We start from the raw sequence: 21032 nt of genomic DNA, 5'->3' as shown, positions 1-21032 counted from the left end.
CCAGCATATTTTTTAATGCCCATATATAATCTACACTACATAAAAATCATTTATTTTCGCATCATAGAAAAATTGCAAATAAATTAAGAAGTATTTCTATCAATTTTATTTTTTCTTTCGGGGTAAACTGTAGGACTAGATAGTGTTTAAACATTTTCGTTATAAAATTCGAGGAATCAAGCGAGATGGAGTGGAATTGATTCATAATGAAACACTGACTTGCAATTTTCCACAAAAATAAAATTTTACTTCGACTCGAGTTTCAATGATACTACATCATTTTCAAGTAACAACTGAGAGATGAGAAATGTGGTGGAAGGTCCTCAAGGAGCTGGTTGGAATGGGTAGGGGTGCAAGGCGTGGGAGGGGGGGAGGGGAGAGTGGAAAAATCAGAGGAGGTAAAAAGGTTGGGAATTGAAGGGTTTTTTCCCGGGTTAACAAACTTGAACATAGAAATGAATGCATTTGAATACACGTGGCGGTCTTCTTATCTTCGGGTGTTTCCGAGGGCCATCCGTGAATGGTGTGGAAGGGGGGGAAAGACGTCTTCTGTGCCCGTGGGCTGCCGTGCGGATTAGTAGGGTCTTCGGGGATGCGTTCTTCTGAGGGTGTGTAGGTGGGGGGCGGGGGGTCGGCGGTTAGGATTCACTGTATGGTTCTTGTGGGATCTCTTTCACGTCGAGTGGGCGACAGGAGGGGGGGGGATTGTAACACTTCTAGGAAACGCACTATTGGAACTTAATGGAAAGCAAGGGCGATTTTGAAAGGTAGAGGTGGTCATTGAGAAGGGAAACCTGGGAATGTTTATGTTGGTGGATCTCTAATTGTTCCAAGGCGTCTAATTTCCTCCCTTTGATATGTTTATGGAGCACTTTGGTTGTGAAGTTTGGATTGTGGCCGCTCTCAATGATGTGTTTGGCCACCATCGAAGTTGGGTTACTGTGGGCGATGCACTTCCTATGTTCATTAAATCTCGTGTTGAAATCTCTTCCTGTCTGTCCAATATATTGCGCATGGCACTCGCAACACGTAATCTCATAAACACCACTCAGTTTTTCACTTTCGATTAGGTCTTTGTGTTTACACAAGAGTCGGGATAATGTTGTGGGGGTGTAAAAGGAAACTCTGAATTTTTCCTTAGGGATTTGGTTGGCAATCTTGTAGGAGAGATTTTCGTTATTTTACAACAAAATATGTGTTCTAAAAATACGCAAAAGCCACTTAATCAATCTACATTTGCAACTTATTGTCGAAGATGAATGCTGTAGACATAGTAGTTTTCCCTGGGTTGAGTTAAAAAGTTCATGAATTTGGCAAAACGGCTAATTTTATGGTGCGCGGAGTCATTTATTGCACTCGCGAGTCTTAATTTTTGAATTAAATAAAAATCACAATTGAGAATAAAATTTCCTTTAAAATGACGTATTAATCATTATTATAGTATGCACTGAAGCCTAGATATAAATTTGCAAAGTACATCGGCACATCATTTTGATGCCGACAGTAGGTGCTTTTACAATACTCCACCCCTCACCCTATGTCAGTGACGCCAATTCATAGTGGTCCCACCACAAACATCATATTCACAAAGAAAGGGCTTCCAGAAGAGTCAGAAAGCTATCCATTCTAAGGGTAAGTTCTTTAAAAAAATCTTATTACAAAGGACTATTAAAGAAAGCTTGGGTGACATTTTAGAAACACAAGCACTGCTTTAAGCATAAATGGTCTCTAACAACTTGCTACTGTTTTCACATTGCACAAGCTTTTAAGTTATAATCTACGAAAAAAGAACTTATATCAGTTATTTTGGATTGTGGTTCATATTAATTACACATAACAGCAAAAAGCAACTCTCGTTGATGTACTAACCCTTAGCTACACTCGTCCAGGATAGCGCCAGTGCACGCATGCGGCTCTTTTCCCACAATTTTATATTTTTGGTTTTCCTAAATATAAATAAAAATGTTATGGTATTCTAACGCATTAGGATATCTTCTAATAATTAAAATCACTTTAAAGATGTTTTTATTTCATTTATAAACAAAAAAAGAATATAAATATGCAAATTTCTTGATAAAAACTTAGAATAATTTTTCTCGAGGAATTGCTGACGATGATGTTCTTGATCGAGGAAAATGTACAGAAATAGAATACCAAAGTGTGCCACCAGAGATATATACACAGTAAACCCGCTGTTTTGAAATTTCGAAAAATGCTGCAAATTCCCTGATTAGCGTGTTACTAAGGTCTGTTCACTTTATCTTTGCGGGTGAGCTGGTGTGGCTTAACCGAGTTGTGGGTGAGAGGAGGGAAAGTTTATCTACCCGTGACTTTCCCTCTGTCAATCAGCAGACAGTAGGCGTGGCCTAGCACTTCGGAATCTCAGTCGCTCTCAGACCTCCGTCTTGTCAACTTCGTGAATCTGCTTGCTGTGTTGCCAAATCTCGCGCGTTCTCTTGGTGCTCTTCGATTCTTCCATTTAAATTCAACTTATAACTTACCTCATCCTCGCGAATTCCCTTGCACTCCCCGTTTATAAGAATGTTACGCCTATGTATGCCTTTCACCAGCGGTCTCGCATTTAGCGGACAATATCCTGGCTTCTGAGATGGGATTATCCTCAATCCCCTCTAAATGAGTAGGTATACATTGTATGCATTGTTTCGCCGCCGGGCCCAAAATATCTGTGGCCACGTATGAGTCACACCTTTTCGGTGAGACACAAGGGCAGCTATGTACATTTGGCAACGTTAAGGTCGCTCCTGCTCTCTCTCTCTCGGTACTACCCCTTCCCCTTCAGCGAGGCCCCTCCCCCTTCAGCGAGGCCCTCCGAGTGTCCGGGATCTCACGAAAGCTGACCCACAGAGATAAAATGAACAGATAATAAGGGTTAATGATGGGAACACTTTAGAAGAAAAAATCTTTCTAATGAGACAATCTCCCAATATTATGAGATACCCACAGATTTAATCACAAAGACTGAACAAAAAAATTAATCTGACTGAAACTAATTGGTTGCTAAATCACGAGATTAATTTTGAGGAACTAAAATATTTCTGGTAAGAATAATTTTCCACCTCCCATTTCTTCCAATTAGTTTTCCAGGTTGGTAGTGTTCGAGGGTGCGGCCACCCCAAAACCTTCACCAACCCGACCCTTAAAATCCCTCCACTCAACCTAGGCTCCGAGATAGGGATAGGTCCTGAGATATCAGAATACCTTCACTAACAATAAGCTCAACTGGTCACCCCCATATAACCCCTGCCCTCACACCTTTACTGGTAATAGGCTCCAAGGCAGAGATTGAACCTAAGAAATCTGACTGCTTCCCCAATAATTTCTACTTATTAGAATATGCAACATAGCAGCTTGTCAAAGCTTTTATCACTATCTTTGTCCAATGGCAATTATTGCTTTTTTGATTGACTTTCTATGATTAATTCTAGCAATTTCACATATTTTGAGAGCCATACGAAACCATGGAAAATGAAACACAAAAGGAAGACAAGAAGTAATACTATTTTGCCCACAACCTTAGAGCTAGACCATCCTCTGTCACTAACTATCCCAAAGAGGATCCTTTACTGCTTTAGCAGAATGCAGTGTAAGTGGAGAGGGTGCAGAGTTGTCACTTCCTCTGAGGCAAGGTTTTTGGGATACTTTCCACTTTTCTCAGTACAAAGCTGATTCATTTTTTGTCTGGGACTGTGCATAACACCCAACACCATGAAGTTCTTGCAATAAGAAAATCTTTTAAATGGAAAAATGATATACATATATGCACTTTTCAGAATAAGAATAGAACGATTGGATCTCAGAAATCGGTGTCGATAGCTGGAGTGCCACCATCTCCATGAAAAGAGCTTATTACCCCAAATTTTTCTTAAAAGCACTTGCACCATGCATTTTCAATGCAGGTAATATTGTACCGGAAAATATGCGATAGGCAAAAAGAGACTAATAGAAAGGTGACAGAGAGTGGAAAATTGTGATGGAAAAAGGAGAGAAGTACTAGGATGAGAAATTCATGGATGAAGGGATTCTGAAGACAATGATGGAGGGAATAATTGTCGGCAGACATGGAAGAATAAAGATAAAAATTAGGGATGGGTCGAATAGCAGATTTCTCGAATTCGAATATCGAATTCGAATATTAAATCATTGCTCGAATATTCGAATACCTCGAATTTCGAATACCTCGAATTTCGAATACCTCGAATACTAAACGATGAATGCTGGTATGTTTGACTCGGTTGCCTATGCAGCAGGAAACACAAGATTTTGGGGAGTAATTTTGATTTCCTTTAAAGGATTCGAACAGGAATTTAGCTGATTAATGGAATATTTTAATTTTATGGAAACAATTGGGCATATAATTAATTCAACTAACATCACTTTACCCCCACTACGGCTGCCAAGTGCTAGCTGACAATCTGAGGCATTTTTCAAAATACACGCGCTTCTCCACCGGATTTTCTTCGATTACTTTTCAGTCCATCTTTGGGAGTTCTCACGAGATTAGAAGATGAATTGGAATTGCTATCAGGGAGAAACCAAATATCCTGAGAAAATATCCCTTCGTCTGGGACTGTAACAATAAAGATTTATAGCACCACTCATAAATTGTAACTTGATATATGTTTTCGGAAAAAAATACCGCATCAACTTCCGAGAAGCTCTGCTGCTCATATCGAGTCTCGCCAGAATGCCAAGTCTCCGTCGTATTTTGACATTTATTTCTTTGCGTAAAATGCTTAAATAAACTCAGAAATACGTCGTGTTTGGTTTTATTCTTTTTTAAATTACGCGCACATTACTAATATTTCAATCCAATAAAGGTGTAACATCAATTGACGAAAGTCATTCTTAGACACCTTTTGTGCTAATAGATGACTCATGCAGCGGTTGACCTCCACAGAAATGGGGAACTTCGAAGCTGGTAGGAAAAAAAAGGTCAGTGGGGGAGAAAAGGGAGGGCCCGAAACACGTTTCTATTGTTCTCGTGTAACTTGGTATTTTTTTGAAGCTAGGTCTTCGTAATATGATCCCTGCGCGAGCTGTGGCCTTTTTTTTTATTTCGAAGAAGAGGAAAGCCTCAGAGGGGGGGGGCTAGTGCTGAATGGAGGGGGATACCAGATCTTGGGAAATGCACTTATGTAAGTATCCCACGGTGCTCACGCAGCAGTTGACCTCCAGAAATGGGGAACTTCGAAGCAGGTAGCCAGAAAAAGGTCAGTGGATGAGAAAGGGGGGAGGGCGTGAAACACGTTTATATTGTTCTCGTAACTCGATATTTTTTTCGAAGCTAAGGTCTTCGTAATGCGATCCCTGCGCGAGCTGGGACCTTTTGTTTGATTTGGAGAAGAGGAAAGCGTCAGAGTGGGTGAGGCGAGTGCTGAATGGAAGGGGATAGCGGATCGTGGGAAATGCCCTAAGGTTGCTATCCCACGGCAATGAAGTTCTCCTGGTGGGGGGAATCGGGGATTTTCGGATTTTATCACCCGGATCAATTTAGGTTCCCCACGTCGAACTCTTTTCACCGCTCTAACCCGCGCATTTGATGTAGTTCGTCAGCTTGCCTAAAACGGCGCTGCATGCACTAAACGACTAGAGTTCTCAACATTTTTCCGAGTCAACTACCAACGACGCGTGCGTGCGACAGTGTACGACGCGAAATTCAAAGTATTCGAGGTATTCGAGGCACTACTTTTCGCATAACTATTCGAGACCTCGAATATCGAATACTTTCTAATATTCGAGGTATTCGAGTATTCGCGGATACTATTCGCACATCTCTAATAAAAATAGATAAAATGAATAGGATGAAATAAGGTGTACACCGACACAACAGACAGAAGAATAGGTGAAGGAGATGGGGTGAGGCTGTAATAAAAGCACAAAATGTACCGTATTTATTTGAATATAGTTCCCCCTTTTTTTCCAAAAATTATTGTGATAAAGTAAAGGGGGGACTATATTCTTATACATTTAAAAAAATATTTTTCCCAAAACTAAAACCTCAGAATTAGGGGGGGGACTACATTCGGAGAGATACGGTATTTCTTGACTTTCATATAAACCTACCAATACTTAATTGATAAGACTACGGTTTCAGCTGGAGAAATAACACAGATTGTAAGAGGAATATTCAGTTACGAGAAATTTTTATTTTAAATGGATAACACTGCTTGTTACAGTCTGAAAATTAGCTGGCAGAGCATCAAAAGATAGACTTTAAAAACAAAAAGGTACAAGAATATAATAATAAGAACATTTATAGCAATTTCTGTCTCCATTTATATCACTACAAATTCCAAATCAACAGAGATGGTTGATTGAGCATTTTTGTAAAGCAGTCTCCATTATTCAACTTCACCTACCTAGACCCTGTTACCATTGCATCTCAGGATAAACAATGTCGCAAAGTCTCATACCATTTCCTCTGCTTACAAAATGGATGGAACACATTGTCTTGGCCCTTATGGACAATCACTGCTACAAAAGCAGCATGTTTCTAAATCTCCTCATTAATGCCCCAATTAAGAAGCAAGGATATGTTTATTTACTTATGTTATCTTCACTTAAAAAACATGAAATGTGTGTGAATAAAATTCTTTGCCTCTAAATACCTTTGAGTTCATTGAAATTGTACGTCTAAGCAACCAAAATTCCATTTCCTACAATAATTTTAACCTGTAATGGGCTGCTAAAGGATAGCAGAGTTGAAAAATGGAATCAAATGAATAGAGATCAAATAATGACAAATATGTACTCATCACAGACAATAATTTGCATATACAGCAAAGCTGCTAGTGTTTTCACAGAAAGACTAGACAGGAAAAAAGGACATAAAATATGATGAAAAAAGGTCAGTTTCACGGGCTAATACATTGAATTATCATAAATTGAGCAATTAAAATATGAATCAGGGCATACATGTGAAAAGTGAGTCACGTTATCACATTGGATAAAATATTCAAAGTTGTGTGTAATGCAGTAAATATAAATAACAACTGATTTCAAGTTTTAAGACTAACTGTAAACCACAAATGTTCCATTTTTAAGCAATGAGGCTATTCTATTGGGACTGAGCTTTTGCAACTCATGGCTACAGAACTACGGGGTAAATGGCCACAATAATCCTAACACTAGATTAGAGTACCAACATATCTCAGCCACCAAAAGGGTGTATGGGAGACATCAAGAGATATTTTGGTTGACATTTAAGGTCTTTTCTTAATTTCATTATTTTAAATAACATTATGAGGGCGATAAAATTAGTTACCATAATAATAAACTGAAGAAATGGTAGTCCATACTTGCACCCCCCAAATTAATGAAAGCATTAAAGGCATTGGGTATACCAATAGTTACAATACTTTTAAAGGGCTATCAATTGGCAGTAGACATAATGACATTAGCTTGTCGTAATTAGTCATTACAAGCCTTATTAGAATTACAGGTCTTTTGGGAAATGTACCTCTTAAAAAGGTGAACAGATAAAAATTGAAGAAGGTCCACTCAACATTCATGAATGATAGAACACACATTATGAAAAATACATGATTTGAGAGCAATATGGAGTCCTATCATCTAAAAATATAACCAAGAATGCATGAATTGATACATTATATGATGCTGAATTTAGACCACTCAGAATTTTTATGAAGTTCTTTCCAATGTCCAACAATTGTCAATAAACAATTCAAGAGAGCTTTCTTAAAGAGACATTCTGATAATAAATTGTTTCGGCAACTCAGTGAACCATACGATTGGAACAATATAAATTGAACAAAACACCACAACAGGCTGTCAAATCACCCCCTAAAAACGTAAAATTCGATACGTATAGTCACTGACCTGTTTTGACCCAGGTAAGACATGTTGCTATGATTACTAAATATACAATGTATTACTTTTCTAAGTTTTGCATATCTCACAGCCTTCATATGATAATCTTAAGCTAAACAGATAAATTTATAACAAAGGAAAAATATAATTAAAAGTAGCTCCAAAAGCTCTCTTCATAAAAATAGGCCTATGCACCAATTTCTTTTTTAACTCAACCTCAATAAGTTTTTTCACTACAAAGATGATAGAGCAAATCATTCATAATACAACTTTATGTATAAATATAAATTTAAGCAGCTTGGAAAATATATTCTGCTTCAAGTTCAAAGTTATTTCTTAAATTACAAGCTGCAATTTGCATTGCACTTACATATTAGAATTGCAAGAGAACATGATGAGAAAAAATACAAAATACAATTTGCCATAGGCAAATGGGTACCTCGTAAAACACATAATTTTATCCAAGGAATAATCTTTCTCATGACATTCAACTACAGCACCAACAATCATTTGCTTGCTGAAGCCAAATTCCCGAGTAGGAGTTAGCAAAAATTTCAAAAAATGAAATTTACTGCAATGGGAAATAGAGCCCTCTTTCTATCTATTAAAAGTGGCCTTTTGCTGTGATAGAAGCCTTGGATTCTAATTACCATAACTCAACCGTCAGCATTCATTCACTGTTCTTTGCTTGCAGTCTCCTTCAAATTAGGTCTCATTCCAAGTGGTCCAAGCAGATTGCTAGCTGGGCCAGGACCACCTCCTTGTATACGTATAGATTCGAGCACCCCGTGCAAGGTGGAAACATCAACATCTACAGGATGAAAGTCCTCCACATCCTCAAAGTCATCATCAGCTTCTTTGGAAGAAGCTCCATTGACCTCTTTCTGACTGGAATTGCCTTCTTTTGCAGCCTAAAAAGGTGTAATTAACAGAGATCACACTGAGACCTCACTAATATGAACAACATGGGCACAATATCTCATACAAATGTTAGCTAGTATAAGAATAGATTTGAAAACTGTATCAAACCAATATCGGATTTGTTGATCAATGATGGTTAGCCATGTAAGCTCATAGGTAATATGGTGAGTTATTTAGGAAATGTTGGTAAAAAATTTAGAAAAAAATTATCACCGAAATAGCAAACAAAAAAAATTAATCAAAGCGATTATAATAGCTAATACTTACTACCAAACTTCATTAAAACAGAAAACTAATAAAACCACATAATATAGAATTGGCAAAGTTTCAGTCCTTTTCTGTTTGGGAGAAGGATCACCCAGAATTTTGTTGAGATGCCATAGAAATAACCAAGTTTGTACCCATCAATCAGGAGGATAGATATATCTTCGATAGATCCGACAATGACACTTGATACTCAAAGAAATTTAAATCATTGAGTGCCACTGAAATTACCCGACCTCAATTTGATGCTATATAAAAATTCAATAATACTGCAAAACTTCATTAAATAATTCTCAATTTATCACTACATATTTCCCATATTTTCAGAGCCACCAGAAATTGAAAATGAGTTCCATATTCATGATTCAATAATTAACCCTAAAGCTGCCGGACTTCACGATTGTAGCTGCCAGCCAGAGCAGAAAAGGAGGCACCCCCTGTCACAAGGGTTAGTGTGATAGTGAGGTAGCTCCTTAGCGATCATTACAGTGACAAAAAGTATCCAAGTGCAAAATATCCAGGTAGCAATAAAAATTTTGGGTTAATGCTGCAGTCAGCATGCAAAACGTATAAAACGTTCCCACACTTAAGGGTTAAACTTGGTACACAATTATCACAGACTTTATTTGAAACTTATAAAACATGCTTCAAATAGATTCTGTAGAAATTACAAAGTTTAATCATTCAATCAAGTATTTTCAACATTGCCAAGAAGTTACATCTGAAGCAATTAATTTTAAAGCAATCCATTTTCTCTTCAGTTCGTTTAAGTGCATTAGATAAACAGGAAGAATTAATCTGAGGACACTTGCTGGTGCATGCAATTAAGATCACTAATCATGTATTGTCTGTCAATAAAAACACTTATGCCCGGCAGATGCTGAGGAACACCAATCAATCAAGGCAACAGTATTCATTAGGTATTTATCATTACAAATAACTTGACCCGAGGGTCACCACACCACTGATTCCAGCAAAATTGCTTACAAAATTTAAATTTGACCATAATTGACAGACACTTCCCACTGACAGAAAGTTTTATCCAGGATTTATTTAGATTCAATTTTTTCACTCTATTTGAAAGCAGAGAATTATGTCGCAGATAGCATTAGTTGCAATGGCCCCTATTTTGTCAAAGATGAAAAAATTTCACAAATATTTAACCATTATGGCCCTTCAACTGACATTCCTTGTCAGTTTTAGAACTCTTCTCTAATCTCATCTAGCTAAAGGCATTTCAATGAATCACTTCAGCACAGTACCTCATTATGAGTCCCAGTCAAGTAAAAAATATTGTCAGAATATTATTATAGCAAAAAATACAGATGCAAAATTTATTTTGAGTTATTTACATTTTGTAGGCATAAGGGTGCAGAGTGTTGTTAGTTATCAGCCCAATCGAAATCAGCTCAATATTGAGTAAATATGTATGCCAACGATAAAAGATTTTAAAAACAAATTAATGGGTAAAAGTTAACAGTTACATTAAAAAACTGCTTAAAAGTAATTACATATTAAAAGCTACTTTTTGTCATATGGATAAAATACATATATACAAATATACTTAAAGGCATTTTCTGTCCTTATCCCAGTACATATTTTCTATGATTAAATATAAATACAATCCCAGAAGTCTAAATGATTTATGTAATGGGAAAATTTTGGAAAGAAGTTATAAACGCTTTTCCAATTATTTTTTAGCCCAAGCATTTTTGTCATCCTGAAAAGTATGCAACTAATGAATATCAGCCTAACCTGAAACATACTAAATAGCGCCACACCTATCAGTTTTACCAAAAGTAGCCACTGAACAAAACTTAAATACAATAAAATTTTGTAATTAATGGCATAATAACTAAGATATTTATTATTATTTTTTTCCCCTTTTCTTGACCTTGTTTAATATGTAATATAGTATTTCTTGGAGTATATTAATAAAGTTATAATAATATTAATATAATATTATATTATAATATATAATAATAAATTAATATATTATCATAATTAATATATTATTTTACATATTAATTATTAATAATATATTAATATTATATTTATATATTTCTTTAAATTATATTGTATAAAAAAACCTGATTGTACCTTTTTTATGTATAAATATTGTGTATCGTTTTATTCTCTGTATTTTATATTGTTCACATTTTTTCTTACATAGCCCTGAAGATGATTTAAAAAAATAAATCGAAACGTTGGCTGAAACTTATTTTATAAATGACCTAAACTCCAAGAAATACTATATTATAAAATAACTAAGTTTTCATGACAAACTGTTTTCATTTAAGGAGGAACCTGCGCTTCGAAATACTGCTTTCATAAGTTAGATAAACTCGGTAACAACGAGTTAAAATCGCTAAATTAGTCATTCATAAAAATTAAAAGTAATGCTAAATCAATCAAAATAGCTGTACAATGCATGAATTTTACTTAAAATGGAATAATATAGTGATATGAAGAATGGCTGTTATATTGACTCTTAGGTATCGGAAGAATTTAAGTACTTTCTCTGGAAATACAGTAAAGCTTTATAACTACATCATTTGTGATGAATAAAATGAACTTAACTAATGAGACCTTTTGCTCTGTTAATTTCAACCTAATTTGGAAAAATGGTTTATTTATAATTGCTGACCACCAACTTGACAACGCTGCCAGCATATCGTAGTTTCACAGCGATTGAGCACCTTTGTTTGTTTACGTTACCTCGTAGAGTTACGTTGCATTGTGACAATATTACTCGTTTTATTATCCCTTTTACTTAGCCTTAAGTTATTAAATATACCTTTGAGCTGAAGTGATGGCGTCATTATGCCGATTTAAAGGCAAATTTGTGTCTGAAGGTAAAGGTAAGAGCTTGGATTATTTGAGGAAACGAAATGTGGCCGAAAGTGAATCCATCAATTCCATTGAAGCGATTTCAACGAGTGCATCTGTTGAAGGATACCGAATCGTTTACGTGCATTTTTAATTTCTTAAGAAATTTTTGCAATATTTCCCAACTTAAAGTGTCCATCATTGTTTAAATAATCAATGTTTGTGTCTTGATTTATGAAGATTAAAGTCCCTGTCGAATGACTTTTGTCGAATGATGAATTTTTCACTGACATAAAGCTCTTTAATGTTTATTTCTTTGTAGATTTTCCATTCAATAGCCTCATCCATACTATTAATAAGGAGTTGATTAGTGAAAATTAGAAACTAATGTGTCAGTTATAACCCAAATGTAATTCGAATCATTAGTATCAGGATAATTAAATAATACTTGTTCCTAGTGCCGAAGTTTCAGTAAATTTGGAAGGCTGGCATTGCAACTTCTACGGACTCACTTATGTCAGCTGCCATCGATTGTTCAGGAATGCATCCTAATTTTTATCCTCCTGCAATGACTTCATGAATAGGTAAATGTATTTACTGTTGTTTTTTCAAATTATGCTAATTGGACCTTTGGAAAACGTATCAAAGTAAATTGTTTGGTCAGTGAAAAAGGAAGTACTCTTGTCTATTTTATTTTATACTTTCGAAGAATTACATGGGTGAATATTCGATTAATTAGTACGTTCGCGAAGTTGTATTTCCAAATACTACATAGTCGGTACCCAACGGCAATATGCTTGTCTCGTGGTACATTCATTTACCTGTACACCTTATTCTAGACATTTAATATCAATTAAACTGATGATTAAATACATAATGCGCTAGATTTTCTACTTTACGCTTAGAACTTCTATTTAAATAAGTATTTTCTACAAGTTGAAAACGATACATATTTTTCGAAATAAACGTAAAACAATTTGAAGTAGTATTCAGAAGAACAGATAAACTATCGCAAGTCTCATTATATTCTATCATTTTCGCTTTTGAAGCGATACGACGACAATTTCAAGGGATGTATTGAATTCCGGTCATGAATATTCGCATGTTTAATAAAATGTAGTCGCATATAGGAATTACTTTAACAACCAGCACTGATAAATTTCATACTTCGGTGTATAGCACGTTTCGAGATGAACTGAATATTCGTTTAATGAATACGTAGAAAATTATGCAGCGGTCGACAGGTGCAATATCGCTCTTCATATTTAACCTCCGTATATTTGCCACGTTGCCACTACCTCCGCCGCATAATGGCTGCTCGCTCTGCAGAAAACCGGAAGTATGTTCTTTAAACTTAAATACTGGCGCTAACATATCGGTAACCCCTTCTAAAAAAATACATATATTAAGCATCGATGTCTATTCTATGCTGTGCTAATTTTTCAACGATATATTTCGGGCCAAATTTGAGATAAAAAATGTTTTACAAGGGAAGGTCATCATTCTCCCATAAAGACAATGTATTTCAAGGTGGAAATCCGTCATTTTCAAATCCATTAATCTTTCTTAAATGGCCGGTGACATAGTAATATTTTTTCACTATTCGATAGAAAAAATAATGAGCAACAACATATGTCAAAATAAGGGGAGGTTTTCGGGCATGTTTGAAATGATGGTTCCTCCTTAATTGAAGAAAATCTTTGAATTTTTCCTAAAAAATCATTCTACTTCCAAAGTTACCCCCAAATAGGCACAAGTTACCTAAATCATATTTAGTTGAAACTTAGCCAAAATCATATTTTACTTGTCAACTATTAGGGGGTCTGCAGATAAAAAGTGGAACAAAGATTTTTTGTAGCCACCCTTTCACTGAGACATTTTCACAATGAATGCTTAACCCATTCCAGCCAGTGCCTAGCTTAGGAAAATGTTTTCGTGCTACGAGTAGCATGAGAATATTTTAAACCTCTCTGTACGGAGATCTTTTTTAGGGGTGAGTTGCCTGGGTATTTTCGTCCCTCAGATTTGGGGCCCAGCTCAACACAGCCCGTCCCTTACCCTGGCCACAGGACTTCTTCACCCTCTAACCCTAACATAGCACGAATCCACGGTCAACTTATTGCGTTACCAGTGTTTTTTTCAACCAAACATTGTAGTTGATTTTAGATGACTTACTCTTCTAAAAGAATTAATAATGTTTTTTTTAAGCATTGTGGAATTTTAAACGGGTTTCAAGCGTTAATAACAACAAAGTTAGTAAATATAAGGTAATAAGACTATAAGTCTGGAGGTCCGTTATTTTAAACGCTAAAATTCCGTTTAAAAATTGCTTGGGCACAGAACAAAACGAAGAATTCATTTCAAAGTATAAAAAAATAGTAGTTTGCAATAAAACATATCACTGAAAAAACTATTGAAGACATAACTACTATACAATGGATTCCTGCAGTGAGGATGGTCATAAATGAGTGGGAGGGTCGGGCTTTATTGCCTAGGAGTGGCCCTAAGGACTCGCTAAGCTGGGTCTCTGGCCGGGCCTAAATGCATCCGACAACTGCTACCTCAGTGGTCACTTCCCTTCCCTCCCATAGGCCAGAGCCAATGTCCAGTCGTTTGCGTAGAAAAATTTGTGACAGCTATACCTGACGTCAGGTCTTCTACGTATGAAAATGCCTGTCGACTCCACCCGACGTCCAGTGCGACAGGGTTAATAGTGCCACATAATGACATTTCGGTTACTGCCACTAATGTCATAAAAGAAGTCCTCAACTGGAGTAAGGGTAGTTCACTATATAAAAGCATTCACCAGACTTGAGAAATTGTAATACAGTACACTCCTGATTATCCAGGCTAATGATGGGGAGAGATGGCACGAATAATCAGAAAACACGGATAACCCAAACTTTGACTTATATGTCTTGCAATGTTCATAATTTACCTAAAACAAACAATATATTATTATTTATGCAGTTATACTGTTATTTTAGAGTGCTTCATTTTGAGAGCTTTCTTCGCCATTTAGCGATCTTTTTAGCGGCGATAACATGGTTGTACTCATATTATCAATATTCCAAGAAAGGCCTGGTTTTGAAAACCACACATCCGTGGCACAGAAAAGTGGTTTGCACAAATTTTTCTAAACCACTGCTCGACGTCGGAAACTACACTGTCAGGCACGACGCCACGAAGTCGCATCTCGCACAAGTTGCCCGGGCTGCAACTGCTGCGGGATGCGTATCCATGATCATGGAGTGCGGTCGCGCACAGCGAGGCTTAGAAAACACAAACTCGGTGCTCCCGTGAATGCAGCTAGCACGCGATTGCTTCCATTTTATGAAGGGGATTCTAACGAAATAATAAGCCTGTTGTATCCTAGCATTAATGCAGTATTTCCGATGATTTTGCATCCGATTTTATTTTTGTTAGAAAGATTGCGGACAAAACTGAGCGAGAGTGAAAATCATGCATGGATAATCCACAACCCGGATAAACCGCAGCCGGATAATCAAGAGTCTGCTGTACTTTCTTTGTAAAATTCTGCAGACACAATATTATTTAGAACAATCTCGACAGAAGATCGTTGATGTCATTCAACTAATTATCTTATAAAATTGACACATACTTTTATGATCCTTTTGATGCATTTAAACAAAATATGGTAACATATTTACTGTAAATTTACTATCAAAATTATACCTACGTAACTAACGAGCTTTCTGACAGGTATATAAAAACAAAAATTATCAGTTTTTTAAACATTAATAAAAATCTCATTATTATAATAAAAAAATATTATCTTCTAATTTATATAAATACCAATGTAATTGTATTGTAAAGCAATCTTGTAACTTTTTGAAATTTTAATGTTCTTGTAATTTCTTTCAATTAAATGTTGTAAATTGGGTAAACTCCTGTATACATAAATATTGTTGTTATTATTACTATTATTGAGGATTGGATTACTGGATTAACATTGCATGAAAGCTATCTTTTGTAAACATAATTAATAAATTCTGAGCTTACCATTTTGGCTTGCTTTCGTTTCCTTGGAGGAGCTTTAATGAAGGATTCTGCCAAAGTAGAGTCCATTAATTCCTTGTCCATTTGCTCCATGTATTGCTGGATTTTACTCTTATGCCCTCCATTTCCTAAAAGATAAACATACTCGCCGATATAAAAATGAATGCTAAAATAGTCAAATATACAATAAAACACAGCTTTCTCGTTAGAGTTTACAGTTCTATTACAGTTCAACAATTACGAGGGTTGTACCAAAAGTAAGGTTCCCAATGAGCTACAATGTTGAGGGAAGGTGCTAGGCTAAATCCCATAACTGTGCCGTATGCAGTGATTCCCCTACTCTTGAGTCCGCCAGTCTGCGATTCACTGTGTCGCTTATTATTGGCTTGACAACCATCAACAATGAAAGGGTTGATCCCCGTTCCCGCCAAGTATGAGGATCGGGCTGTAACCTGATTTCTCCACTCAAGGAAGATACCAGCATCGGAGATTCATCGGCAACTGAATGAAGTTTATGGTGAAGAATACATGCCCGTTCAGCACATCGCAAATGGTGCAGGACTTGCGCTGAGGGCCGCACGGAAGTTCACAATGAAGAACAGAGTGGAAGACCGCCAGTTTCGGATGCAATTGTCCAGAAGATCAACGGTGAGCTGCTCAAAGATCAAAAGATTGGAGGGTCACTGTCCGTAAACTTGTTGAACACATTCCTGAAGCTTCCAATGGCAAAATTGAAAGAACTTTAACAGAAACGTTGGGTTATCGCAAGATGTGTGCTCGCTGGATCCCCTGGATGCTGACTTACGGACACTAGGAGCAACGCCTTGACCGTGTTCGCAAATTTCTTCAACAATGTCAGGGAGGAGGCAACAAGGAGAAATTGGTGGAGTCTATCGTCACTGGAGATGAAACATGGGTGTTCCATTACACCCCCGAAACAAAACACTTAGGTGGAAAATGCTTCAAGAGCGACGATGAAGTCTGAGCAGAGGTCACACGCTTCCTCAACGGGTGGGCAGGAAACTTCTTCAACTTAGGGATACAAAAGCTGGAGCACCATCTTCAAAAGTGTGTCCAAAAAAATGGAGACTACGTTGAAAAATAGGCAAAAGTGCGAGCTTTTCAACAATGTGAAAATTAATAGCAATAAACAAATTTTTCTATTCAGTTGAGAGCGAACCACAGGTGGTGATGCCACCGGAGCTTGAAATACGTGGGATCTTGCCCTAGACATTTCAATAATGGCACATGGATTGCATTGTTAATGAAAAGAAGAAAAAGGAACAATACCTTTTACGATATCTCTGGGCTGGATTGCTGCATAATAGCTTTGGAAGCAGGAGGTAAGGCGCTGGATGATAGCATCTGACTGACTGAACTATGTACTTCAGAGACTTTGAAGCGGACAGCATGGAATTTCCCAATTCCCTGAGGGGGAGTGAAGCCTATTTCAAGATCGGTAAGATGGACTATAAACTTGAGCTATTTGGCTAGGGTGTTGCCCGTTTCTTGGGCTAAACTGTGAGGAACGAGAAATTACGAAGGAGTTTGCAATATGAAGCACGAGGAATTTGAGTTTCTACCCACAGCTAGGCAGAGAGCCATTCGGCACTCTTACATGAGAAGACTCGCAAGGGTTATGCGAATGGCATTGCTTCCCTTCGCGAGTTATTCTTGTGCCTGTTTCTATTCTAATTTGAAGGTTCAGTCATTGCCTTCCTCCTCCAGCCTCCGCATCTCCTATTTTAAGGCCGTTTTACACGAGTCATGTACTTGCACAATCTGATATGTGAACGAAGGCGCAGTCAAAATTGCATCATGAATTGCTAGAACACATGTGAGAACCTGTGGACGTGAGGTGGCAAAATAGCCCCTGCTCTAATTTCGATCATGCATTCGCACAATTCCACACCATTTTAGAAATTAACCCATTAGTGCATAGCGTCCGATATATTGGATGGGTGTATTTTATTTTTTTATGGGCTCCAGTTGACATACGCTACATTTTAATACTGTATTAAGTTGAAATGTCTGTCTACCTTCACCCCCCCCCGCTAATATTTTAGTTGACTCATTGTATTTATCGACTAGAGAAGTATTTTTGTGAGACATGGCACACGTCCGATATATCGGACACTATGCACTAATGGGTTAATCAGTTCTAGCTTGCACAATTTTGTGCCCCATGTAAAATGGTCTTTATGATAAACTGGGCTGGCTGTTTGCAAACTTTCCTCTACCTCGCAAACAGCCCTGTCCTCCACAGCATATTTTGTTGATGGCCTCTGGATTTTGAGGCCACTACACAGTCATAGCTATATTCATACTTTTAAAAAAATCATCAGCAACTCACTTTTACCCCTTGATGACCCAACACCCTCGTCTTCATATGAACTCATTCCAGATTCTGAGTTAGAAGATTCTAAGTCCCAATTATCTTCAGGAATTACAAGATCTGAAAACAAAACACAAACATAAATCACAGCTCAATAGTCAATGAAAGCACAGAAACAAACTTAAGTTCCTGTCTGGGTGGATTAAGTAGCTCTATGTTATAACAAATGGGAAGTGTTAAAATACATCTTTAACTCTTAATTTTACAGCTTTTAACAGAGATAAAGGAGTAGGGATGACTCACACACATATTGGGTTCATAGTTGTCTGCTTTTGCAACATATATGACTCACAGTTAGTCTAGTATATTCATAATGCGATGCAGACTTGGAGCCTCCAACACTCCTCTATGGAAAGGAAATACTTTCTTGGCTACTAGTAAACATCCACATCATCCACATTAACTTCACAGCATAGAATTAGAACACTGATGCATTTCTGAGATTTCTGCCGCCCACATTTCATATCAATGGGATATGGCGATGCCATGCATAAGAAAAGATTTTAAAATCATCCCTGGAATTAGAAGCAGGCACCAACATATTTAGACCATAATAACAAATAAAGAGAAGAAGAGAAAATTAATGATTTTTGGCACTAAAAAAAACAGCACTAATAATAGTATTACTCATAGCCAAAGTAAGTAAAAATTAATAAACACAGGAAAATCAGGACTTTTTACAAATGACTGATTAGTTTAAGAAAGGACTGAAAAACCACTCCTAAGCAAACCATAAAAACGGGATATAATCATAGATTGACAGTAAAAAGAGAAAGCACAGGTTGGGTCCAAAATGCAGGTAGGAATTAAGATGATAGAAGTACTAAATTTAGCCCTAACATTTCACTTACTCAGTGATTCAACCCAGAGATTGGTATAGCTAGGTGAGGGTAGAGCTCACTGCAGACTAAGCCCCAGACACATGAATATCACAAATTCAAGGTAATGGGGCCAATTCCTTTCCCTGGTGCACCTTGCTCATTGGTTATTTGGGATGCTCGCATTCTGCCTGGGATTCGAACCCAGGGTCCTTCAATCAGTAGCCCAACGATCTACCCACTGGGCCACCACAATACCCTGCCTAACATTTAGGCTTTAGAATTCTTAAATATTTAAATCTGGCCACAGATTCATTCTCATGGTTTCTCTTTGTGATTCAACATTAGATTAGAGATTCACTCCACATGATATAATATGATTGTCGTAATTTTTCCCACTTATCTGCAATTCAACCATGTATAATCACATACTCTAAGGTACAAAGCTCAAAATACCCCTACATAGCCAACATAATAGCCTTGCCAGAAGTACATTTGTATGACCACACTTTGGATAGGTGAGGGTAAGGCTACACCTGAACTAAGTCACAGGTGTATGAAATTCATAGCCAAGATAGGTAGTCAAGTTCCTCTGTGCTGCCTCACTTTTTGTTGGATACAATTTGATTTGAATGATGAAACCAAATTTGCTATACTCCTAGGAGTAAAAGTCACAAGTGTCCCTTGCTGTAGAAGCACAGAATACAGGTGATTTCAATTGAGGAAACCTCAAGAGAATAAAATTTTGTACTTGTCCGCAAAGGATGCCAGATTAGAAGGGAGTAGTTTCTACAGTGAGAAGGATATGCCAAGGCATTATGGAGAAGCTTTTCGTTTAACCAGTAGGACAGAGAAGAAAGTGCTAACTTAGGCAGTGAAGAATAAACCAAGCTACCATATGTGAAAATTTTACTAACAATTGTCTGCAACCCTGAAATTCAAGGTAAAGGAGTGAATAATTTACATTACCCCTAATGTGACGCAACGTGAAAAGCAATTCCAAGGAACTAACTCCCAATCGATGAGGAAAATTATTGGTCCCATGAATTTCTGAAGTAGAGGTTTCACTTTATTTTCTTTAATGTCCTGGCTTTAAATTAAAGAAAAGAGGCCCTGTTGAGCTTCGTATTTTATGTGGTATCATACTTGGAATGAATTCCTACTTGTGAAACCTCTGTAATGCTGCACTGGTAAACATTAAGTTCCAAACATTTCATGGCTCTGAATACTCGTTCTAGGTCGCGGTCCGTTTCATGCTTCAAGCGATTTGAAGCGTCACCGCTCTAAAGGCCGGTCCGTTTCATTCCTTCGCTTTGAAGCGCTTCAAGCAAGACGGTGAAACGGACCGGCATTTCAGAACGGCGGGCATTTCGACTTGGGTTGCTAGGGAGTTGTTGAATGAAAGAGTTTGTTTATAAACATGTGATGTTATCAATCAGACATCTCGATCTTACCTTCAATCGCACGGAAATGAAATTTTTTTTCCATTTGCTAACAAGTATTTTTTGATGGCGAATCGGATACGAGTGATGACGCTAGTACAAGTGAGAGTGAGGAGGAATTGGGAAACGTCGATGAGGTGGATTTATTAGTAATTTATGCCATCAAATGATGGAGGCGAGGGGAAATCTGGCATTGAAGCCACGGATTCTATCTTACGTAGAAAATTTGGTGGGGAATTACAGTGCACTAACGTTCTCAAGTAATTTCAAATATTGTCATTGATAAGCCTGATCTTATTTAAAATAATAAATCAATTGTGTGGCGGGCAATGCAGCTACCGTCCATGACGTGCGGGTGTTAAAAAATTCACGGCTCTCATACATTTGAGCCATCAAGAGGAATTCTTTCCCAATGATACCCACATCATTGCAGACTCTGATTATAGAATCGATGAAATTTGATGGTACTATTCAGAGATTTTACGGGTCTTG

At 37.1% G+C, this 21032-nt stretch overlaps 1 protein-coding gene across 3 annotated transcripts in view; it reads right to left on the bottom strand.

Moving 5' to 3' along the window:
• Positions 1-6147: 6147 nt before the first annotated feature.
• LOC124168896 (protein ecdysoneless) overlaps positions 6148-21032 on the bottom strand; it is a 49040-nt gene continuing 34155 nt past the window's right edge. Inside the window, exons 11-13 of one of the 3 annotated variants that reach the window (XM_046547275.1) lie at positions 18239-18340; positions 15889-16013; positions 6148-8762 (exon numbers count right to left, since the gene is read on the bottom strand). In XM_046547275.1, coding sequence (XP_046403231.1) covers positions 8526-8762; positions 15889-16013; positions 18239-18340 — 464 coding nt within the window. In that variant the 3' untranslated portion in view covers positions 6148-8525. Of the gene's footprint in view, positions 8763-15888; positions 16014-18238; positions 18341-18523; positions 18796-21032 lie in introns of those variants that run through there. The other 2 variants (XR_006867004.1, XR_006867003.1) reach the window with 2 other exon arrangements.

Source organism: Ischnura elegans, chromosome 12 (assembly GCF_921293095.1).
Source record: "Ischnura elegans chromosome 12, ioIscEleg1.1, whole genome shotgun sequence".
Classification (NCBI taxonomy): Eukaryota; Metazoa; Arthropoda; class Insecta; order Odonata; family Coenagrionidae; genus Ischnura; species Ischnura elegans.
The sequence above is the reverse complement of the archived record's forward strand: the minus strand, read 5'-3'. Positions and strand labels throughout refer to the sequence as shown.